Here is a 24,220-nt window from a genome sequence, read left to right on the forward strand (position 1 = left end):
CTCTGCGTCTGTCTCCCTCGTCCCTGTCCGATCCCCAGAACGCTTGGGTCCCACTCCGACCGGGTTCGTTGGCATCTCCCCGGCGGGCGAGACAATCTCGTTTTCTCAGAATCGGGGTTTTGTTCTCAAACGAACGAATCCGGATCAAAGCGCATTTAATCCGAGAGTCCCAGATCGGACGCGGCGGGGGGCCGCTCAGGAGGAGCCCCTGGGAGGGTTGGGGAGCACACGGGGCAGAAGTGTGGGGACTGGGTCAGCAAGGGCCCGGCAGGGGAGCTGCTCCAGGCACACGTGCTGCGTGCTGCTCAGGGCGCTCTAATGGGTGGCCTGCAACGGGCGCCCTCGACCACTGGGCGCTGCGGAAGGCACCCTGGGGCGCGCGGCCGCGGTGGTGCAGGACACGCCGGACCCAGGTCCGCGGCGCTGCCAGTCGCAGTCCCGCCCGCAATGAGCCTCTCCTCCCTCCACAGGCGGACGCCGCGGGCATGGACTATTCGTACGACGAGGACCTGGACGAGCTGTGCCCCGTCTGTGGGGACAAGGTGTCTGGCTACCACTACGGGCTGCTCACATGCGAGAGTTGCAAGGTGAGCGGGCAGCTGGCCGGCAAGGGACCGGCGTGGAAGGCTGGCGAGCAGCCGGCGGGAAGCGGCGGAAAGCCCTGCTGGGAAGTGCAGGGAAGGGGAGACGGGGCCTGTCCCCTCCCGCGCTGACTCCTCTCTCCCCCAGGGCTTCTTCAAGCGCACGGTGCAGAACAACAAGCACTACACGTGCACCGAGAGCCAGAGCTGCAAGATCGACAAGACGCAGCGCAAGCGCTGTCCCTTCTGCCGCTTCCAGAAGTGCCTGACAGTGGGGATGCGCCTGGAAGGTGCGCACGCTGCGCCTCCTACCCCTGACCTCTGATGGCGAGGGGGCAGGGGGTGGGGGTGGGAGAAGGGGTGAGGGGAGGGTACCATAGGTCTTCTCAAAGTTTCTGGGGCCAGGCGATTAGCCCCTCATGTGACATTAGGGCCCTGATCTCTATGGGGGAGGGGTGAGAACTGATGTCGGTCTGGGTGAAGGGATGCATGCAGGACCAGCCTGGGATGGCTTGAGAAGTATCTAAAAGTGAATCCCAGAGAGATGACCCTCTCCCCAGCCCTTGCAGGCAGGGCAGCACAGGGCAGAGCCCCACAGAGCTCCTCCCTCTGCCAGGAGTTCTGTCACACCCCCACTGACATCTCATACAAGCCAGAGCCAAGGTTTTCAATGCCTTTACTGGAGTTCAAGTCCCAGTGCCACCACTTACGGGCTGGGTGACTTTGGGCAAGTTCCTTAACCTCTCTGAGCTGCAGACTCCCCATCTGAAAGATGGACCTAAGAGTAGTGCCTTCCTCCTTGAGTTAGTGAGAGAATTGTATGAAAAGCTCCTAGCATGGGCCTGGAATGTAGAAAATGCTCAACAGGTTAGCTATTACTGTTATTCTTATTTATGTTATTATCTGTCCAGCATCACTGTGCAGCCTGCACTCACTCAGACCACCCATCTGTTCATCTGTCCATCCATCCACAAGATTCACTCAGTTATTCACTCAGCAGGTTCTTAGCCAGGCCCTAGAGGGCTGGGTAATGGGGAGCAATCGCCCCCAGAGAACCCAGGCCCATCCTTGTCTCCCCACCCCCACCACAAGCTCTCTGTCTGGAGGGGAGGAAAAACGTTTTAGCAGGAAAAACTCAAACTCTTTGAGGGTGGACAGTCATAGGCTTCCACCCCGCTGGCCCCAGCCGGGCTGTGTGCCGAGTAGGCAGCTGTTGGTTAAAGTTTTTAAACAAAGTAGAAGGCCCCTGGTGGCTCTGAGAGCTGCAGGCCACAAGTCCTGTCACCTAGAGGAAGGGCCCCTGATGGAAGGGGGATATCCTGTCCTGTCCCAAGAGCCCATGTGCCCAGCACCAGGTCCTGAGGGACTCAGAAGAACTGGTTGTTGTGAGTCGCAGAAACCCCTCGCGGGGCCTGAGGGAGTGGAGCAGGGCTGCCCACCCCCATGGCAGGAAGATTGGCTGCATGGGCCCCGGAGACACATCCCTTGCTGAGCACCGCCCTCTCCCTCCTCCTCTCTCCCTTCTCCTGGAGCCCAGGGTGGGGTCCTGTCTGAGCAGGGGCTGGGGCCACACTTCGGCTGCAGAGACACACCTGTTGGCTCTGGCTGGTGACACATTCTTGGCCAGGTGGAGGGACATCTGGTCAGCAAGGGAGGTCCCTTCCCACCAGCATAGAGCCCCAGTCAGCCCTAAACTCAGCTTCAGATTTGAAGGCAGCGGCAGAAACCCGAGTCATTTTGCAACAGGGCTTCAACAGAGTCAGGCAGTCAGTCAAGAAGCAGCTGGACACTGGGGACCCACCTGTGAACAAGGCTGACCAGAGCCCACTTCCTATCACCATCTCAGACCCTATGCTGGGCACCTGAACCCACTGCTGAACCCCCAGAAGCTCTCATCCTGGGTCCATGGTACGATAGCACTCAGCAGGACGAGAGTGGGCAAGAGACAGGACATCCGGGGCAAGAACAGTGGCTGCTGCCTGGGTGAATCCAGGAACACTTTAGGCATGAGGGAAGGAAAGGGTTTGAGGCAGAAGGAATACCAAAGGCAGGGTGGAGGAAGTGCCAAGCAGAGGAGCAGAGAGATAGTAAGGTGGAGTGGAAAGAACACAGGGTCTCGTGAGGGGGGGTGGGGGCATGATGGAGAGGTGAACAGGGCCCTGAACGCTGCGTTAGGGAGATTGACTTCCTCTGAACGCCAGGTTAAGGGCACTGGAGGAGCCATGAGAGGTATTGAGCTGGAGAGTGACCCAGTCGGATCGGTTTGGGGAAGAACTGTGAGTGGGGTGGTATGGCGGGTGGCCTGGAGGCGGTGAGCCTGCCCCTCTGCCTCTGCCCACAGCCGTGCGCGCTGACCGCATGCGGGGCGGCCGGAACAAGTTTGGGCCCATGTACAAGCGGGACCGGGCCCTGAAGCAACAGAAGAAGGCACAGATTCGAGCCAATGGCTTCAAGCTGGAGACAGGCCCCCCAATGGGGGTGCCCCCGCCGCCCCCTCCCCCGCCGGACTACATGCTGCCCCCTGGCCTGCATGCACCTGAGCCCAAGGGCCTGGCCTCTGGTCCACCTGCTGGGCCACTGGGCGACTTTGGGGCCCCAGCGCTGCCTATGGCTGTGCCCAGCGCCCACGGGCCACTGGCTGGCTACCTCTATCCTGCCTTCCCTGGCCGCGCCATCAAGTCTGAGTACCCGGAGCCCTACGGCAGCCCCCCACAGCCCGGGCTGCACTACGGCTACCCAGAGCCCTACTCCGGAGGGCCTGGTGTGCCCGAGCTCATCCTGCAGCTGCTGCAGCTGGAGCCAGACGAGGACCAGGTACGGGCGCGCATCGTGGGCTGCCTGCAGGAACCGGCCAAAGGGCGCCCCGACCAGCCTGCACCCTTCAGCCTCCTGTGCAGGATGGCTGACCAGACCTTCATCTCCATCGTGGACTGGGCACGCAGGTGCATGGTCTTCAAGGAGCTGGAGGTGAGTCCCTCCTCCCACCTGCCTGGCCGCTGGTTCTGGGGTGTCCCCTCAGCTGACCAAGTCTCAGTCTTGGCCACCCCTTGGGTGGGGCTCTCCTGCCCACTGGCTTCAGGCCATATCTGGGGACAGGGAGGCCACCCTGGGGACATGAGGAGTGTTTCTGGTCCATCACAGCCTTCCTTGTCCCTGTCCCACCTCCTCACGCACCCCTCCCTCTTTCTCCTTCTCTGTTCCCTGAGTGTCTATCTCTCACGGCCTCTGGTTCTTTTACCTCTGCTCTGTCTCTTTCTGTTGTCTCTCTCCCTGGTGTGCTATCTCTCTACTTCCCTGTCTCTCTCTATCCCTTCAATCTTTGTCTCTTTCTCTCCCAGTCTGAATCTCTGTCGACATTTATCTTTCTTTCTCTGAGACCCTGGGCTCTCGCAAAGGACTAGCTCAGTCCTTGGGAGGCTGTCTCTGGTTGCCCCAGCCCAATGTCAGGAAGAGGGTCCAAGCCATCCTGTCCTCTCATTTGGAGAGGACACCACTCCCTGCTAGCCTCAGATATCACAGAAGGGGTCTTAGTATCTCCGAGTTTGGGACGCTTCTCCCTCCCAGCTAAGGTGAAAGATCTTACTGTCCCTGCATCTCTCATGCACGATGGTTAGTCCCACGTGTAAATGTGTGTGTCTGTGTGTGCAGGGAGTGCCAGGTGGGAGGGTAAGTGGGGGATTGCAGGGCCCGCCCCTCATCTTCCAAATGCCTCGGCTGCAAGGCCTTCCATTGCCCTGGGTTGAGGTACCTGCGACTAAAGTCAGCAGGAAAGCAGCAGGAGAAACTAAGGCCAGACAAGGAAGAACTTCCCAATCACCCTGCCTAGTGGTTTGAAGCACCCGAAGACTGGGAGCTGCCCCTCTAGTGCCCTGGCTCCCTATGATCAGGGTTTCTGCCAACTTCAGAGGCCCCCCTCCCCCAAGCCTGGCCAAGCCCATCCTCCCTGGCCTAGACGGAGACATGATAGGCCTTTAGTTCAGGCCTATTGATGTTTGCCTTTCCCAGGTCAGTCCCCTTGGCTGTTCTGGGACTGGGTGTAAACAGCAGGGCCTGTTGCCCTCCCTGCTGGGGCCACTGCAGCCTTGAGCAGCATTGTCAGTGCTGACGCCACTCAGGCCTGGGATTCCTCCAGGGGCATGTGGCCGGATGGGCCAGGGGTACTGTCTGCAGGGGCTGGGCTGGGCATGGGGGTCAGGGGGGATAAGATGAAGCCTGGGCACTGTGAACCCTCGAGGTATCGTGGAGCTGGGCGCCTGGGTTGCTCTGCGGCCCAGAGCAACCAAGCATTGGCTGTAATGCCTTCTGCTTCTACTGTGGGGGGCCTGTCGTGGCTGAGGTCTAGGGATATGCCGGCTGTCTGTCATGGGGTGGGACTTCTCGCCCCTGCCCCCTCTCTAGGCTGACCTCATGGGTAGAACAAGAGGCAGGGCCTCAAACAATCCCATCTGCCTTCCACTCGTGGCTGGAGGCCCTGGTCGGGGATGAGGATCCCAAGACCCTTCGGTTGGTTGCCAGCTTTCTCTCCAGGCTTCCCATGAGCCCCCGGTGCAGAGGGGAAGAGGAGCAGAGCATTCTTGGCCTTCCAGAATCCTGGATCCGGGGGCAGGGCACTTCCTCTGACCGCCTTCCTGGTCTCTCGGGGTTTTTCACGCAGGATGGGAAGGGCTTTTGTCCAAGCTTAGCTGAGTGTTTTTTCCTGCTTCTGGTTTCTCTGTGGTCCAAACCTTCCTGCTTCCCCTTCCCAGAATCTCTGAATCAAGCCCAGGAATGTGAACCATCGTTACCAGCCTCTGTAAAGGAGCCTTGCAGATAAGTACCAGCCCAGCCCTTAGGGGGCCTCTCATCAGCCGTGTGGAGCTTCCTTCCCACTGGTCCGATAAGCCCTGGGCTGATGTCTATTTGCAAAGCCAGAGGTAGGGAAGCAGAAAAGTGTGAGGGGAGCTGAGTGACTGTTCTCTCTCTTTTAAAAAAAATATTTATTTATTTGGTTACAGTTGGTCGTAGTTGCAGCAGGTGGGCTCCTTAGTTGCAGCACGTGGGCTCTTTAGTTTGTGGCATGCGAACTCTTAGTTGTGGCGTGCATGTAGGATCTAGTTCCCTGATCAGGGATTGAACCCGGGCCCCCTGTGTTGGGAGCGTGGAGTCCTATTCACTGTGCCACCAGGGAAGTCCCTGTTCTCTCTTTTGACTGACCATTCATTCCTCACCTCCGGGCAGGACACAGCAGACAGCAGAGGGGGGTCCCTAGCTCTGAGAGTGGGGCAGCCCTTGGCCTGTGCATAGGGACACTGAAATGAATTGGACCCAGGAGGTTGCCAGGCTAGAGGAAGAGACAGACATGCACATAGGTAATGCCAACACAGGGTGCCTGGGGCTCTGACAGCAGTAGAAAGGGGCCAAGGGACGCCAGCAGGAGAGTTAATGGCTCTGTGTTAGAAAGTCGGGGAAGGTTTCTTTGATCTGCACCTCTCCAGAAAGCAGTCTGAGAAGGTTAAGGGCATTCCGGGAAAGGGGACAGCAGAAGACCCAGAAGTGTGAAAAGGTACCATGTGTCAGGGAGTCCCAGGTGGTCCTATGAGGCAGGGCTGGAGAGGTAGGCAGGGTCAGAAGCAGAGCTTGGACCAGGAGTAGGTCCTTTGGCAGTGGGTGATGGACAGCCTGCCTGGGAAGGGCAGACTCCCACCACAGAGCCTGAGCTCTTCCCAGAGGCTTGCTCAGCCCTCTGTGACGCTGATGATGTCTTGCTGTCCAGGGGAAAGACTGGGGTCTTTGCTGAGCTGATACTGGGGCTCCAGATGCCCTTTTGGGGTTGTCCTCTTCCAGCCTCTTTCCCAGCTTGGATGTCCCTCTGCCTCCAATTTTTTTGGGGGAGGTGGGGCAGGCCGTGTGGCATGTGGGATCCTAGTGCCCTGACCAGGGATCACACCTGTGCCCCCTGCAGTGGAAGTGCAGAGCCTTAACCACTGGACCGCCAGGGAAGTCCCTCTGTCTCCATTTTTCCACCTCATGCAATCACGGTGTGTTAGATCTGACGTGGTACAGAGGTTAGTAACATATACCAGAATCAGAGAGGCCCACGTTCAAGTTCCATATCTGCCACTCATCTGGTGCGTGACTTTGGGCAAGTGACTTTACTCCTCTGGGCCTCAGTTGTCCCTATCTGTAAAAAAGGGGGAGTTGAGATAGTAGCCACCTCATAGGGTTGTTGGAAGGGCTTAGTGAGCTAGGGCAGGTAAAGAATTTAGCACAGGGTGCAGCGCCCAGAAAGTGTTCAGTGAGTGGGGGCAGTGGCTCCCTCCCTCGCTGGGCCCCTCTGCCGGGGTACCATTGAATCTAACCTTGCAGGTGGTAGACAGGCCTGGCCAGGAAGAAGGAGAAAAGATACATCGTGTCCACACTCCTCTGAGCACTAGAGCTCTGGGAGAACACGGGGGCCCACCTTGCCCTGGGCTTCCAAAGCAGCTTCATACCTGCAAGGTAGCAGATACTCACCTGTACATACTGCTCCGTGGGGGCGGGGTGTAGGCCCAGGCAGGCAGCCTCTCTGGACAGTCCCCGGGAAGGACAGCTGGGCGGATGCAAGATAGGAATCAGGGAGGTGGAGGCGAGGGCCAAGAGTGCCTAATGACCCATCTTGACATCAGTTCACCCTTGACATCCAGCTCCGAGGCCCCCGATTGGCAACAGATTTAACTGCTTAGATATACGGTTTCATTTAAGTGGCAGTAACTCTGTCAGTCCCGGACTGACAAATGACAGCCCGCCAACCTCTCAGCCGGGAGAGCGCCGTGGCCAGCCCGCGGCTTGTCAGCCACTGGAGAATTACAGAGCCCACTGGCCTTCGACCGCCAGACTGATCAGACCCCAGGGGGCTCCGGAGGGGGGCCTGCTGGGAAGGAGGTCATCTCGGCACGCATAAATACCCCATCTCCGAGGCAGGTTGCAAAGTGTCAAGGCTCCAGGAAGATTTGTGGCAGACCGGCAGGAGGGGTGGGCGGCTGGTGGGCCCAGCAGACAGGCCAGGCTGATGAGGCACCCCAGGGCCGGGACTGCACATGTCCTTGTTCCCGGGGTAGCAGGGTGGACTGAGGGTAGAGGAAGAACCTTTTGCTTAGGGAAAAGCCCACGGAAGGTGAAAACCAACCCTCTTTGGTTAAGTGAGCCTCTTAGCCACCTGCTTTCCCATGGAGAGGGGCTGGCAGCTAGGGCCCTCTGGTTTTCTTTTAAATAAAAAGGGGAGTGTGTGTGTGTGTGTGTGTGTGTGTGTGTTCATCTGTGTGGGGAGTGTTTGCAGTTTGGTGTCTTTATGTGTCCATCTAGGGGAAGAACTAGTAAAGAGTCTGGAAGCACGATTGCTTGGCTGGTGGGGAGGGGAACCCGGGCCAGGACAGAGTCCCCAGAATAGCTGACCATGGGTTCCCAGAACCCTTCACGACTGACACCGCTGTGCTCATATATTTTCTCTAACCAAAAGAGGGAGGATTTTTTTTTTTCCATTTCTCAGAAAAGGAAATCAGGGCCGGAGAGGGTGTGTGGCTCAGCGGGAATCAGAGGGCACAGGGCACCAAAGCCCAGCCACCGTAGTGCACCTCTCTGCCCTGCACCCCTATCAGCCCCGTGGGCAGGGCTGCCCCCACTCCCGGGGTCTGAGGTCTGGGTACAGAGTCTGCTCCCAGGGCTTGGCCAGCCGGGTCACTGTGACCCCTTCTGCTTTCTGCCCAAAGCTCAGTCAGCTTATCTCCTAATTCTCCCCCTTATCTCTTGCGCTTCCACCTCCCCACCCCCTGTTCCTTTAATTCAGGCACAAGGGTGTCTGCTCCCTAGGGCCCCAATAGGTGGGGAGCAGAACCCAACCCTGCACGTCCTCCCTCTCCCAGTGCGACTGGCAGCCCCACCCTCCCCAAGACCCCCTCCCAGTGGGCCAGCGCGACTCCCGGACCAGGCACCTCCTGCTGGAGCTCCAGGAGTGCCAGCCCCCCCGCCCCCCAAGAAGAGCAGCCCAGGCGGGTGGTCTGTGCAGAGCCCAGCTCCCTGCGGTTACCTGAGGGGAGCCTCTGCTTCTTTATCCGTAGTGGGCAGGGGTGAGGAGTCCCGGGCGTGCTGGGAACAGGGCCTGGTCTAGGCGCTCACTGAGCCTTGCCTCCCTCCTTGGAAGCTGTGATGGGGAGGCTCTCTGGGGACCAGCCACTTCCTGAGGCATGATAAGGCGATAAGGCGAGGTGTCTTTGCTTGCGGTGCGTCCTTGCCCGGTTCTCAGTCTCTCCCGGCCCCTCCCATCCAGGGCTACCTGTGGCTGAGCCTCGGGTCCCCCTGGCTGTGCTTCCTGTTCTGACAGTAATGGGGCTCTAGGATGGACCTTCTGCTGGGAGATGGAGGGGGAGGTATGGGTTCTTGACACGGAGGGGAGGGGAGGAGGGGAGGGTGGGAGGCTGGGGACTCAGAGCAGAATAGAGACAGACCCTTCCTCTTGTTCTCAGCCACACAGGCTGGGGAAGGGCTGAGCAGGCGAGGCCTGGAGGAAGCCTGACTGTGTGTCCAGCGGCTCACTTTGCTGTTTATCCACTTTTCTCTCCCTTTGTCTGTCTGAGAACAGGCCCCAGGGCCACTCCCAGGAGAGGAGCAGAGCAGAGGGGAGCGGGGATGCTTCTAGCCCCCGAGAAGAGAGAGCTGTTGGTTAGACCTGGGCCACTTCCTTTTCAGGCCAGGGGCTGCCTGGGCTACTCTGGTCTCCAGGTTGGGGGTTGTTCCTCCCAGAGCCCACAGGTATCAGGGAAGACAGAGGCATGAATGGCGTCATCAGATGTTGCAGGTGCCACGTCCAGAGGATGGGGAGAGCTTCATGGGTGAGGCAGTGAGCCTGCCGTGAACTCTAGGGTGGCAAGGGTGGATCTTCCTGCACACCTAGTGCCAAGAGCAGAGATGAACTAGACAGAGCTGTGTGACCTTGGGTAAGTTACTTGACCTCTCTGAGCTCAGTGTCCTCTCTCCATGGATTGGGGATAACATTAGTACCAACTACGAAGGCTTGTGGAGCTGCAGCGCAGTGACTGTTAGCTATCGTGATTTGCATTCACTGTAGGGCATGGCCCAGGAAGGTGCCTGGGGGGTGCCCGTTGGGTCGGTGGTGGCTGGCTGATGAGCCACGGATGCTGAAAGGGACTGGAGTCTGCACTGTATCCTCCTAGGGTGACACGCTGCACCCAGCGCAGTTCTGAACACCCAGAAGTGTTCAGTATTTGTCACTATGGAGAGTTGTGGACCGAGAATGCCAGCCATGACCCTGGCCTGGCTCTGCCTCTCTGGGACCCCAGGAGAGTCCCTTACCCTCACTGGGTGGCAGATTATTCATCTGCAAATAGGAGTTTAGGCCAGGAGATCCCTAAGGGCCCTTCTGGCTCGGGCATCCCATGGTCCTGAGTCCCACTCGTCATTGTCATGAGGGTCTACTCTTGCCATGCTAGAATGTGGCGATCCCCCAGACTGGAGGATAGGCCCTGCCCTCACACTGAGCGCCCCTCAGTGCAGCCTGGGGATTCAGAATCGGCCCCGTGTGCCCTTCTATTCCTGCTTCTGATGTAGACTGTTGCCAGCCACCTGCTCATTCCCTGGGCCGGACCTCCTCTCTTCCCATGAACTTCAGAGCTCTGCACAAGACTGCGAGGAAGCCCTCTGTTTTCTCTACATGGCTCCTTCTTGAGCGATTCAGGCTGCTAGAGATGTGACCACAGGACAAATGGGCACAAGGAAAAATTAATACTAATCTTCCCTTGCATTTAAAGGAATCCTTCACAAAGCACTTCTGTGGACATTATTCTGTAACATTTATTGAGGGCTTAATATGTGCCAGGATGCCTTCTAATACTTTGCCCACCCTCCAGATGAGAAAACTGAGGCCCAGAAAGGTTACAGAACTTGCTTAAGGTCATACAACTTGTGAGAGGCAGAGCCGGGGCCTGAGCACCTCCGTTGGACCCTCTTATTATTTCGCTAGACCCCTGCCACACTTTGATGAAGAAGACACATGGGTAAACTGGACACAGAGGTTGGGCAGCTTGCCCAGGTCACATACCCAGTTGAGCTGCTGAACTCAGAGCTGGGAGGAGGAGGGGCGAGGGGACGGTCCCCAGCTGGACCGTGGCTGGACCCTGGACTCCTGTGTGCCTCTTCCTTGCAGGTGGCCGACCAGATGACACTACTGCAGAACTGCTGGAGTGAGCTGCTGGTGTTCGACCACATCTACCGTCAGATCCAACATGGCAAGGAGGGCAGCATCCTGCTGGTCACTGGGCAGGAGGTGACCAGACCCTACTGTGCTCTGTCCTGACCCCCCACCATGCACTTCCAGAATTCTGGGCCCAGAAGAGGTCCTAGGCCTCTCCAGGGCTGGCCCTGGGCACCACTGAATATCAGCCCTTTCCCCAGGTTCATGGGATACCCACCAGCCCGACCTCCCTCTGATCAGCCCTAGCTTTGACCTTGAGAGGAACCAGGCCCTGGGAGCCCTGCTCTGGGGGAAGCAGCTCAGGGATGTGGGGAGGGTCAGGGAGGCTCTTGGAGGACGTGATGGTGGCTCTGGGTAGTGAAAGAATAAATAAGGGCTGGTCGGGTAGTGACGGGGTGGAGGGACAATCCCCGCCTCCACACACGCAGAGGAGGTAGCACGGGCCAGGCTTAGAGAGGCAGGTTAGGACTGCTGAGCTGCCGGGGGCTGCTGGTGTGCTGGGACATGGGTTTGGGGGGGCAGGTGCCCTGTGGGGGCTGGGATGAGGTGAGAGATAAGGTTGGAGGTGTGGCTGGGGGCTGGGATGGGCAAGACCTTGCAGGTTCTAAATCCTGAATGATAGATGGAAGGATGGATGGCTGGCTGGCTGGCTGGCTGGCTGGCTGAATGGGTGGGCAAAGGGGTCTGGGCCCCAAAGAGCTCAGAGTCAGAATTTGGGCGCTCTTAGAGCAGGGAATTAGGGGCACTAGGATGGGAAGCAGGTGGGGTGGCTCCTGGAATCAAGCAGGGAGCATCAGAAGAGTTTTAAGTGGGGAAGGACACAACCAGGTTTTATATGAGGAAGCGCATGGAGGGGGCAAGATGGGGGGTGAGGAGGAAATGAAGGCAGCCACCCGCCGCTCAGAACACTGGGGACCTGGGAGGGCACAATTCAAGGAGGGGAGAGGAGGTGTAGGGGAAACGGAGGGAAGTAGGGAGAAGGGAAGGGAGGTTGATGCCCAGGGTCTAGCCTGGTGGAGGGAGCATCACGCCTGGGGGAGCGATACAGGAGGAGTGGCTTTCATAGGTGCTTGGGGAGAGAGATTGGAGACTGAGGCCCTGCTCCCACCCCCTACCTCCAACCCTTTGTCCTCATCCTCTGTTCTCACCTGGGTGTCTCAGGCCATCCAGGGCCAGCAGAATGCTGGTTGCAAGGGTGTAACTTTGAGGCCACCTGGGCGAGGACGTGAAAGAGTCTGAGGTGTGAGTGTCAGCTCCTGTCAACACGTGGGTGGAAGTCTCTGAGGCTATGGGACAGTCCTGTGCGTGCGTGCGTGCGTGCGTGTGTGTGCGCTCCTGTATTTTATTGTGCAAACATCTCCACACATGTAAGTGGGTCACCATGTCAGTGGGAACATATACACAGACATGTGTCTGTGTTACCCTGTGATGTGACCCTACAAGAGTGTGTGTGTGTGTGTGTGTGTGTGTGTTCACGTCCTGAAGCAGGTGAACAAGGCTGTGAGTGTGTCCCTCTATGTGTGTGAACGTGAGCTGAGGTGTGGCCACATCTGTAGTCCAGGTGTCCATGTGTGGGCCCCGGGCAGTCATGTGGCCGCATCCACGCGGATCCAGGCACGGCTGCCCCACCCCCCACCCAGTGCGACGTGGTGCTCACTGCAGACACCACACAAAACACAAAAGCTGCTTGTACCACTGGGCCTGGCGGCGGCTCTTTGTGCATGAAGGACCCTTCAGCTCTCCCTCTGCACACACCTGCCTGGTGTCGGCTCTGCTGCGCGGGGGCCCTCAGCTCTGGGCAGGGCAGTGGGAGCAGAGCTGGGAGCCTTGGAGGGGTCCAGGGGCCTGAGGAAGTGCCGCGCCTCCCCCGCCCCACCTGGCTCAGCTCCAAGGCTGGGCACCCCTGACCCCCCGCTTCCGACCACGGCCTCCCCTCGTGTCCCTGACCGCTGCCCTCTGCCCACCCAGGTGGAGCTGACCATGGTGGCCGCCCAGGCAGGCTCCCTGCTTCACAGCCTGGTGCTTCGGGCGCAGGAGCTTGTGCTGCAGCTGCACGCGCTGCAGCTGGACCGCCAGGAGTTCGTCTGCCTCAAGTTCCTCATCCTCTTCAGCCTCGGTGAGTGGGCTGAGCGAGGCCTGGCCTGAGGGTAGGGGGGTGGGCTGGCAAGGAGACCCTAAGGTGGGGCTCTCCGATGGGGGCCTCTCTTAGTGAATAAAGGGGACCTGGCCCAGGGCCTGCTTCCTCTCTGGGCCTGAGTTTCTTTGTTTGGAAGGACAGAAGGCCAGGACAATGTCTAAGACTTGCCCTTGATGGGACCAGGCACCCTCCTGAGGATGTGGTAGATTCCCAGCTGACAGCCCTAGAAAAGTGCCGATGCCACCCCAGAAAATGCCCTTATGATTTCAGGAGCTTCTGATCCCTGACTCCCATCCTGAGGTCCCTGTGTTTCCTAATTCCCCGCTCTAAGGGTGTCTGAATTCTGACTCTGAGCTCTTTGGGGCCCAGACCCCTTTGCCCATTCATTCATTCATTCACTCATTCAAAAAAGACCCCAAATCCCTGTCTTCAAGGAGCTGACCTTCTGTTGGGGAGAGAGACAATAAGCATAATATGATTAGTAAAATGTATAAATTAGTGAAACGATTTGTAAAATGTATAGCCTGGAAGATTTCGGTAAGTGCTAGGGACGAAAACAAAGCAGGGCAGGGGCAGAGGGCCAGCCCAGCCCACCAGCTCGCCTGGCTCCCCAAGTGTCTGGTGTCTCCCTCCCTTTGCCCTCCTGACCCCAGCCCAGCCTGTGCCGCTCAGGTCTCCACCCTCCCTCTGAGCTCTCATCAGGTCAGCCTCCTTTTGTCCTCCTTCACCCAGCAAGCATGTCCAATGCCCTCCCTGTGCCCAGCAATGCTGCGTTCACAGAGGTTTTCCCTGCTCTCAGGCGGCTCCCAGTCTGGGAGAGGCCTCCAGCCAGTGCCATCAGGGCTGAGACAGAGAGATGGGGAACCCAGGACGGAGAGGAAGGGATCTGCCCGGAAGGCTTCCTGGAAGGACATCTGAGCAGGGTCTTGGAGGATGAGTAGGAGTTTGTTGGGAGGGGATAAATCTTTTAGCAGAGGTGTAGATGGGATGGAAGGTTGGAACAGAGGGGCGTGAATGCCTTGTCACCTGGGGAGGGGGCAGGATCGAGACACTGTCTTTGTGGCAGATGGCATCACAGCCATGGTCTGGCAAGGGTGTTCCTGCTCAAGAGTGGGGGCAGCTGGGGAAGCAGCGGGTAAAACAAGCTGGGAGGGGGTGATTAGTGACGTACTGACTGGGGGAAGCCCTGTGTTCAGGCCGTGGCCGTGTGACTGGGTGCCTGGGCTGGGCCTCCTGACTCTGCTGGCGCAGCAGGTTGGTAGCTGGAGGGCGTATCGGCAAGGCTGCAGGGGTTCGTAGGGGTCGAGCATGCTGGGGGGTGAGGGCTGAATCTCGGGCAGCCGGTTAGGAGCTTGAAGCCCTTGGCGGGGCCTCGGGACCTGAGCCAGGCCGGCTCCAGCTGGGGAAGCCCCCTTCCTCCTCTGCCTGCAGTGGTACCCTCCTCCCAACCTCAGTGTCACCAGAGCCACGGATGTGTGTGGTTTGGGGTGTGCAGGCTCCAGGGGTCATGTGTGTGCCTGTGCCTTCATTTACGCGCATGTATAGACTGTGAACTTTCATGGGCTAGTGGGATTTTATGTGTCATGTGATGTGAGCAATCTGTATATGGCTGAGTGGTGACTGGAGATGTGAGGGTTTTGAGGGGCGTGCTTGGGACACATTGTATTGCAGTGTGGGTTCTGTGGTGGTTTGTGAGGTGACAGTTCTTGACCTGACCTTCGTCAAGAGGCCACTAGGAGGTCTTGGGGAGGGTGGGGCTGCCAGCCACCAGGTTCCTTGGCCAAGGCTCCATCTTGGTGCCCCCTGCAGAGCAGAGACCACGTCTTGGCTCTCCAGACCGCCCGGGGCCTGAGGCACATGCCTGCAGCCCTCAGCCCCTCTTCCTACAAAAGGCCCAGCGCTGGGGACTGCCAGGCCTGGCACAGCCTTGGCCTCCACCAGGTGATAAGTCCAGGATTCCTCCTTCTATGGGGTGTAGGGAGGACATCAAGGCTGAGCCCAGCCCTCCTCTTCTGGGTCCAGGCAAGGGGCTGTACTCAGAACCATGAGTGCACAGCCCCTCCTGCATGCCAACCTTCATCCTGTTTTCCAGAGGAGGCAGTTGGGACCGGGAGACTGGGAGGGTCTACAGTGCTTGGCTGGAACAGGCTGGAGCAGGTGGGACGGAGGAGTGAGAGTGTGCACGTGTGTGTACACATGCGAGGCAGGGTGGAGCAGTGGTTAGGAAAGGGGACTAGCGATGGACCACCTGGATTCTAAATCTAGACTCTCTCTCTGCTTGTGGGCCCTTGAGCAAGTCACTCCCCTCTCTGAACCTCTATTTCCCCATCTGTAAAATGAACATCATAATCATCTTTAACTTGCTATGAGATTTAATGAGAAAATTCCCCAAAATGTTCAGTGCATGGCCTGGCCCCTCAGAGTATGCATCAGTATTGTTTCTACCATAGCCATCATTAAGTTCACGAGCAAATGAACAAGTTAGTGAATGAAGTGAAGGAAGGAACGAGTCTCTCTCTGTCTTTATTGCACACTGTGTGTCTGGCACAGTGCCTTGTCTTTGGGGACAGTGACCCTCAGGGTGGGGGCCAGAAACTCTAGTGGTATTGGCGCTGTGAGGGGAGAAGACCCGGGACCCAGGCCTGTCCGAGCTCGTAGGTGTGCAGTGAGAGGAGCCCAGGGGAGCCACAGGGGCCGCTGGCTGACAGGTTCCAGGTGTGGAGAGGAGCCTGGGCAGTCCAGTGTGATCAGGGCTGGGCCAAAGAGAAGAAGACAACTATGCCTAGGATATCAGGGAAGTCTGCTTGGAGGAGGGGCCTCTGAGCTGGGCCTTGTAGTATGAGCAGGAGTGTTCTGGGTGAAACAAAGCAGGCAGCAGCAAGGGCGTTCCAGACTGAAGGAAGAGCCTGTGCACAGGGATGGGTGATCCTGAAAGTCTGAAAGTACCTGTGGGGCAGGGAGAGGGTGAGGAGGAGGCTGGAGAGGTGGGCAGGGGCCGAGCTGTGCAAGGCCTTGAATGCCAGGCCAGTACGTTGAACCTTCCCTTGGGGAGGATTTTCAGCAGGGAGAAACATGATCAAGTTTGCATTTTGGCAAGGTCCTTCCAACTGCAGCATGGGAAAAGGATGGCAGGTGGCAACCCAGAGCCCTGCAAAGGCTAGACGTGGGGCTGGGGTGAAGTGGATAAATTTGGGCAAGACGACGGGGAAGATTTGCCCAGAGTCGGGAAGGTGGGAGGGGGCTACTCCCATGATCCCACCCAGACCACCAGAGCTGGGTCCCCAAGGGAACTGGGGCTCAGAATGGGGTGGCCACTTGCCCCTTGTCCTCTAGCTGGCATGCCGGACATCACCCCGGGGCAGCGCGTCCCTGGGCTGCTTCAGCCTGAACTTGTGGGATGGCTGTCCCCCAACCCCTCCGCCCTTCAGCCTGCTCAGCGCCTCCTTCTTGCCTGCCTCCACAGAAGGGTGCCATTTGGTGTCTAAATAGCCGGCTCAGGCAGGCGCGAAGGCAGGTAAGGAGGTTTAATTAAAATTAGTGCCTCTCTCCTGGCAATCACGGTGTTTATGAAGATGGGCCCGGCTGGCATTGTTCCGCAGAGGACTTAATCGAAGCTTAATGGATTGACCTAACATTCGATTTTCTGACTTGCATTGAGGCGGCGGCAGCAGCATTCCCTTAAGCGTTTGCAATTTACCCACTGCTCGTGCCAACAAAAGGCGGCCTGAATAGCAGCCCCACTCGAGGGGCCATTGTGCGCGGGGGCGCCTGCCTGAGTCACCGCTATTGGGACAACATTCTTTATGTCTCGCTGGAATGAAAGGATTATTCAAATATTCAATTAAACCGTGAAAAGGGGGCTTTTCTGAGAACCTGGGGGCCCCCGGCTCCGCAGAGCTAGCGGGCTGCTCTCGGGGGTGGGGTTGCCATCTCCCAGCCCCCTCCTACCTCTCACCCCCCGGATTGCTGGGAGCTGAGCAGGCCCGGCTCCAGCCCGCGGTGCCTCAAGGCCCAGAGCTGGGCAGATGAGGTCCAGTTCTTTGGTGCCCTGAGAGGCGGAGATTAATTTGCCCCCGTTTTTCAGATGACGGGAAACTGAGGCTCAGACTGGGGAAGGGACTTGCCCCGGGTCACCTAGCTGGTGGTGGAGCTGCGGTTTGAGCCCCTGACGCACGAAGGGGGCGTCTCCAGGTTTGTGTGTCTAAGGAAGAAAGGGTGTGGTGTCCTGAGGGATGCTGGCTCTGTCACATCCAGCATCCCAGCGAATCTTCACGACAGTCCCTTTAGAGGCAGGCTGGGAGAAGGGGCGTGACTTGACCACGTTCCTCTCCAAGAGGGTGTCCAGAGTAAACTTCCTGGGGAAACCAAGGACCCCAGGCTTAGTGGCCCTTGGACAGGACTCCTGAGTTGGATGGAACATAAAGTCATCACGTCATCTAATCCCCCAGGAACCAGGGTCCAGGCTTGACCCCGCATCCAGGCCTGACCCCGCCTCTGCTTGCCCATAGTGCTTTGGAGCCAGAGAGATCTGGGTTTGAATCCCAGCTCTGGTATCTGCTGTGTGCTCCAGGCCTGCCCCACTGTCGCTGTGCATGGAAGACGCCCTTTCCTGCCTGCCTGGGTGTCTGTGGGGATTAAGTGATGGCGGGGGCGGGGGCGGGGGCGGGGAAGGTGCAGCAGGTGCGGAGGAAACAGCTCTCCTGCCTTGTACTGTAGTGGCCAGGGCTCAATTAGTGACCGTGCTTCCCGCCCCCAGCCCTGTAGCCCACCTTGTGGGGGCAGTGGGGGTCTCCAGCCTCCCGAGAGCTGCAGGACCGGTAGAGCTGCTAGGAGGGGGGTGTCCCTGAAAGCTGTCCTTGTTCTGTACCTCCCCACCCTGCACTCCGCCCTGCTGTCCCTGTCACACTGCTGCTGGGAACAGTAAATCCTGGTAAAGCCGAGGCTCTGGTTGGTCCTCCCCAGCCCCCTCCCACTCCTGCCTCTACTGCAGCATCTTATCCAGTCCTCCCCTCACCCTCAGCTGTTTCTTCTGGGCCCCTTTACTGCTGTGTGGCCTTGAGCTGGTCCCTACCCTTCTCTGGACCCCCAGCCTCCTATTGTAAATTGTCAGAAGACAAGTAGGAGAACTGCCCTGGGGATGGTGGGGACTGAAGGTAGATTGGGTTGGAAAGAGATTGGGAAAGGGATGGGGCCAGTTAAGGACCTCTTGCCCCCAGGAGACGCTAGTTAGGTGGGGAGATTTCCCATGACCTTTGAGTTTATTTGGAGAGGGCCAGGCTAGGGAACAGGGCTGCTATGTACAGTTGGACAGGTTGTTTACTGAACAAGGGCACCTAGACAGGGGAAAGGTAGAGGCTGAAATCCAGCCTGCATGCCCCTCACCAAGCTGTCTTTCTGTGGACATGGGGGACCTTCTTTCTAATTGGCACAAGGTGCCTTGTGGGCTAATGGTGATCCTGCGGAGGCCAGGAAGAATATGACCCTGGCTCACTTACTGAATGTGGTGAGGGGGATGGGGACGAGGATGGGGGGAGGCCCAGATCCTGCCATACGCCCTGGGTCCAGCTTGGGTTTCCCTAAATCCGACTTTGGACAACACAGGCCTCGGCGGGCATGCTGGGGGCGGCTGGGGATCAGGGTTGCCAGGAGCGTCCAGCCCTCCTGGCGCAGTGGGTGTTAAGAGGGATTAGAAGGGCCAAGGGCTGTGCATGCTGGGCTCCGGACTCCCCCGCAGCAGCAGGGCTGGGGGTGATGGGAACGCAGGGGAAGTGGATGGACGACCATCTTCTGAATCGCTGGATGATGCATCCCAGGCCTGGCGGGGCTCGGAGCGGGGGATGGGGACAGGTTCTGTGGATTCCTGCTGACTTTCAGCCCCTCGGCAGGGCACCAGCTGGAGATGCTGCCCAGGAGCTGAAAAAAGCCTGCAAGCAGCGATGAGGACTCCCGTGACAGGAAACTGGCCCTCCACGGGCACCCCTGGGGGCCAGGCACCTGTGCAGTGCCCTGGCACCCGAGCTCCCCCCGCTGCAAGGTGGGCACGGCCCCTTTCGTAGAGGAGGAAGGCCTTCAGGTCAGGAGAGGACAGGGCACAGGCCACCGATTCTAAATGGTGGGGCTGGGATTTGAACCACCATCCACTTCACGCTAAAGACACTTAATTTTTATTTCTTCACTGGACCTCCAGGACAGGGGATGCATTCATCACACTCCTCTGTGCCTGGTACAAATGATCACTGGTCCACGCAGAGCCACCCACCTGCCTCTCCCTCCCATCACCAACCGTCCCCTTTACGTTTAACTCGGTTCTTCTTGTTTGTCTCTGTTCTTAAGGCAAGGTGCACGCTTTGTGCGCTAGTGTTTATAATTTAAGTAGGTGGCTTTACCTTATAGGTCTCATTCTGGATCTCCCTTTTTTTGTTTTTTATCCTATTTTTTGTTTTTTTTTTCCACTCAACCCCATGCTTTTAAAAGTCCGTCCATTTGCTCAGTACTGTGTCTGCTCCGTTACTTCTGTCTCTACTGCACTGGGCTCCCGGGGAGGCAGCCGCCACCTGGCCATCCAGCCCACCTCCCCATCACCGTAAATATTGTTGCAGTGAACGTCCACGGCCCCGTGAGAAAATTTCCTTGGGGTACCAGAGCCTCTTGATTGGTCAGAGCATGGACCAAAGGAGTGCCTGTCACACTCTAGCATGGGGGATGGGACCCCTCCACTCACAGTGCGCCTCTCTGGCGATGGTGCTGATGGGGGATAGTGATGATGGTGGCGGAGTGGCGATGCTGATGGCGCCTACCCCGAGGATGATGGCAACAGGATGGTTTTGACCATGGGGCTGGGGATGGTGTTGTTCCTGGACACGGTGAGAGTAGGAGTAATAATAACACTAACACACTGAGTCTTATGAAGTGCTGGACACTGTTCTTCTGCGCACTCTCTACATCTCAACTCCCTTAATTCTCACAACAATCTTGTGAAGTAGGCACTACTGCCACCCTGTTTTGCAGAAGAAGAAATTAAGAGGTTAAATAACGTGTCCAGGGATACACCTGGTGAGGCTGGTGAGGCTTGGTGATGGCGGTGGGGTCGATGACGATGGCAGCAGTGGTGGTGACATGTGCTTGCGGCTGGGTGGTCATGGTGGCCGTGTGTGTGATAACCGCAGGCCTGCTAGTGTCAGTGACTGCCGCTGATGGCGGTGTTCAACCAAGGTGGTGATGGTGATGGTGATCATGGTGGTGACGGGAATGACGGTGGTTTGATTGTTGATGGCAGCAGGGACCATGTGTGTGAAAACCAGGGATGCTGGTATCGGCGACTGATGCTGGTGGCAGCGTTCATGGTGGTGACAGGGAGATTGTGGTTCACTGTCGATGGTGGCCGTGCCCGTGTCTTTGGTGATCATAGGGATGTTGGCGTTGCTGATGCCAGTGACGGTGTTGATGATGTGATGGGGCTGGTGAACGGCTCCTCCCTTTGCAGATGTGAAGTTCCTGAATAACCACAGCCTGGTGAAGGACGCTCAGGAGAAGGCCAATGCCGCCCTGCTCGATTACACCCTGTGCCACTACCCGCACTGCGGAGACAAGTTCCAGCAGCTGCTGCTGTGCCTGGTGGAGGTGCGGGCGCTGAGCATGCAGGCCAAGGAATACCTGTACCACAAGCACCTGGGCAACGAGATGCCCCGAAACAACCTGCTCATCGAGATGCTGCAGGCCAAGCAGACCTGAGCTTGGGCCAGTGACGGGGTGGGGGAAGGGGGGCTGGGGCCGGGGGAGGGGCCGCAGCACCCCTGTGGTCTCCAGATGGCTTATTTGATTATGCTGACCCAGGACCCCACCATGTAGGCCCCTGCCCCTGAGCTCTCTGAAGCCCTGCATTTGGGAAGGTGGGTGAAAGTGGGCAGGGCCTGGCTGAGGTGGGGGGTCTCCACTAACCACTGGCACTTGCCGGCCACTCAGAGTGCCCCAGGGAGGTGGCTGCTACCACTCCCTCCCTCCCCCTGCTCCCAGCTGTCTGTCCTGGAGTCTGGTGCACAGGCCCAGGGAGGAGGTTCGGCTTCCCTGGTGGGCCTCAATGTCCCTTGAGTCAGAGGTCATCCCTTCCCCCTCTCCTGGAAACAGAGGCAGAGAGAAGTTGAGCGGACATCAACTCGGGTGGGGGGGGGGGAGGGGGGCGGGGAGAAGAGGATCTCCAGGACTCCCTCCCAGAGACCAGGAGGGAAGCCCTCTGTTTTGTAAACTAGGGATAACAGAGTTTGCAAAATTAGGCAAGGGACTGTTGGGCCCTAGAGGACACTGGGAGACTGGTTAGGACCCAAAGACCTCCTCCCTAAACCTTCTATCCCATCTGACGTCTGCAGGGGAGAATTTTGACATGTTATCTGCAAAGAATTTTGCTGCAATCATCTTTCTAACCCTCTCCCGGCAGAGGAGAAGTTTGGCACAATCAACGTTCTAGCCCCACCCACGGTTGGCCCTCCAGGCTGGTATTTATCTGCAAAGCTGTAGTCAAGAAGTTTTTTGTTTGTTTGTTTCCGTTTAATTTGTTTCTTAATTTAGATACTCCTTGAAAGGTGTGTATGTGGAGGGGCAGGGGACAGATCTGAGGTCTGAGGCTGGGACTGGGGATTAGCACCGAGACCAGCCCATGGATTCTTCCCAAACACCCTCATACCAAGGACCCCATGGGTGGTGCTGGGTCGTTATTTCTGAGCCCTCACTCCAATCCAGAGGAGAGCTTGCCCCCCACCCCCACCCCCACCCCAGCCCACTAGAGGAACAGCAGCCTGGCCTGCGGGGGCCTCAGAGTCTGTGGGTGGAAATCCGGGCGATCGTGGGGAGGATGTATGGGTCTCCAGATCAGGGACATTGCTGATGAGCCGTCTTTCACTGGCCCTTCCCATTGGGTTCCTTACTGTACACCCTGAAGCTGGGCCTCAACTCCTGTCCTATGTCCTGAAAGACCGTCTCCAGGGCCAGACACAGGGGAGGGGCCTCAGCTGTCCTCTGTCGCCGGGCTGGGCATCCAACTGTCTGTCCTGCTTTCACGTTGCGGTTGCAGCTTGCGCTGAGCTCGCCCAGCTGGAGATGACTGGGCATCCCCGCCCCCGCCTTCGACCACCCTGTCTCGGTCCTCCCCCCTGAAACGTGTACCCCTGGCCAGGCTGGCGACTCCCAGCCCCCAAATGAGAAGTGCCCTTAAGGCCCCCACAGTGCCCGCAGCCCTGGAATAAATTTTGCAGTTAGTTTCCAGCTACCTTTGCCTATCTACATTCTAGGGCCCAAGGAGAGCCTCCTAAGTGGGTTTGGGCTGTCTAGGGCGGGGCCGAGCGCCGAATGGGACGAAGGCAACACCTAGGTAACTTTCAGTTCCAAATTCGGGGGGGGGGCAGGATGCGGTGTGAGGGCCAAGGTGGGGGATACCAGGCACTGCTGGGGGGCCCTTGGGCCCCACCTCATTCCTGGGGCCCTGCCAACCCTGGGAGGCCTGGGAGATGCTTGGGCTTTCTGGGGACTCAGCCTCACTGCCACCCTGGCGTGCATCTCAGCTGCCATCTTGGGCAGAAGGGAACAGTCATTCAATGAGCATCTACTGTGTGCCATCCATCACTTCACTGTCCCTGCAGTAGCCTGTGAGGCAGGGGTTATAATCCAGAGGAGGCACTTGGCAAGGGCCCTTAGTCGGACATCTGCTGGGGCAGATTCAAACCCAGATCCACCTGACTTCAGGGCACTGGCCCTTTCCTCTCTGTCCTCCGGTGGCATACCCACAGGCCCCAGGCCTGGCCCCTCTCACTTGCTTGGTGGCAGCAGTGAGCACAGCCAACTCTGAGGACTGCTTCCTCTGCTCCAGGTGCCCTTCCAGGACTTCGCCTGCCTTGTCCACTGGTCTTGTCCCATCTGCTCTTCGCAGCCGCTTTGGTAGGTGGCAGCCCCAGATGACAGACGAGGAAACTAAGGTGAAGTGTCCTGTCCAAGGTCACCCACTGAGAAGGGCCAACCATGATGCAAACTTCCATCCTCCTGACACGCCTTGACCAACGTGACTAGTTTATCTCCAGAGCCACCCCTGCTCCTCTGTTCAAATTAGAAAAAGCTGTGTGCCAGGCACACAGCTTGGCAGCGGCTTAGGCAAAGGGACAAAGCCTCCCTTTCCCTCTGGCAGCTCCAGAAGCAGACACCCTGGTTCCTGCCCCTGGAGACTGTTCAGTCTTGTAGGAGGACATTACCTTAATCAGATTGTTATCTGGTGTGATGCATCATGTAACTGCACAAGATAAGGAAGTGATTGATTCTGCTCCTGGGGGGACAGGAAGTCTTCATAGCTGACGTGTCATCCAAACTGGGTTTTGAAGGATGCCCAGGGGTTCACTAGCTAGATAAGAGTTGGGGTCAGTCCAGGCAGAGGCAGCAGTGTGAGCAGAGGGATGCAGGGGTGTCAACCAGCAGTGTTTGGGGACCTAAGAGGAGTTATTTTGGCTGAAGAGTGAAGACAGTGTGTTGAGGGGGAGGGAGTGTATGGAGCAGGGGGTGGGAGACTGGAAAGGACTCCTTGGTCCCCAACCCTGACCGCCGGCCCGCCCGCCACCCCCCACCCCACACACCCATATGATTAGTCTGGGAGGAGGCAGGGGCCCTCTGGTGGGGAGGGGAAGGAGTCAGAGGACACTGCAGGTGCAGAGAGTAGGGACCGCCAAGTGCCCAGCCCAGTTCAGTGCCACCTTCCTGCTGCCCCTCCAGGCCCCGGCCCCTCCACTCCTGCCCCACAGTAGCGGGTGGAGGGCTTTGCCTAACCTGCCAGGGCCGAGCACCGAGGTGGGTGAACCTCAGCAGTGGTGCCCAGCCTGCCACTCCTCCCCGGGGGTACCGCTGCGTCTTCCCCGAGCAGGCAGGAACTACGCTCCTCCCCACGGAGGCCTGCTGTCTTTTCTCGCTGCCTGGGGCCTTCAAGGTCTTAAACTCGCCTCCACTGTGCGCACGGTCCCCTGCACACCTTCCTCTGGCAACAGCTGACTTTTCCCGAGTGCCTGTGTGTGCCGGGCACTTGGACTAATACACAGGACAGCCTCATGTCACCTGCGGGGTGGGCCAGATGCCCCCCATTCTGCAGACGATGGACTGGGCTTCCAGAAGTTCAACGGCAGCCCCCATGCCCAGAATGAAATACCCAGACCGCTGTGCTGTGTGGTGGGCTAGCTACACCCCAGGTAGATTTTGTCCCAGACTCAGTGCAGGTGGGGCCCAGGGTGAAAGTGACCCCGAGGCCGTAGAGGGATC

General features: G+C 58.3%; 1 protein-coding gene across 1 annotated transcript; it reads left to right on the forward strand.

Moving 5' to 3' along the window:
- The first annotated feature begins 485 nt into the window (after positions 1 to 485).
- NR5A1 (nuclear receptor subfamily 5 group A member 1) lies at positions 486 to 20,671 on the forward strand. Its single transcript, XM_060153301.1, has 6 exons — positions 486 to 587; positions 730 to 871; positions 2,923 to 3,548; positions 10,756 to 10,875; positions 12,772 to 12,919; positions 20,424 to 20,671. Exons 1-6 carry the CDS (start codon positions 486 to 488, stop codon positions 20,669 to 20,671), a joined length of 1,386 nt encoding a protein of 461 aa, XP_060009284.1.
- Positions 20,672 to 24,220: the final 3,549 nt, after the last annotated feature.

The sequence above is a fragment of the Lagenorhynchus albirostris genome, chromosome 7 (assembly GCF_949774975.1).
Source record: "Lagenorhynchus albirostris chromosome 7, mLagAlb1.1, whole genome shotgun sequence".
Taxonomy (NCBI): Eukaryota; Metazoa; Chordata; class Mammalia; order Artiodactyla; family Delphinidae; genus Lagenorhynchus; species Lagenorhynchus albirostris.

Bases quoted from the DNA above. Each gene is read 5' to 3' on its own strand.
- NR5A1 (XM_060153301.1), top strand. From the start codon at position 486: ATGGACTATTCGTACGACGAGGACCTGGACGAGCTGTGCCCCGTCTGT. The intron at 3,549-10,755 runs GTGAGTCCCTCC...TCTTCCTTGCAG, and splicing joins TGGTCTTCAAGGAGCTGGAG to GTGGCCGACCAGATGACACT. The intron at 10,876-12,771 runs GTGACCAGACCC...CTGCCCACCCAG, and splicing joins TGCTGGTCACTGGGCAGGAG to GTGGAGCTGACCATGGTGGC.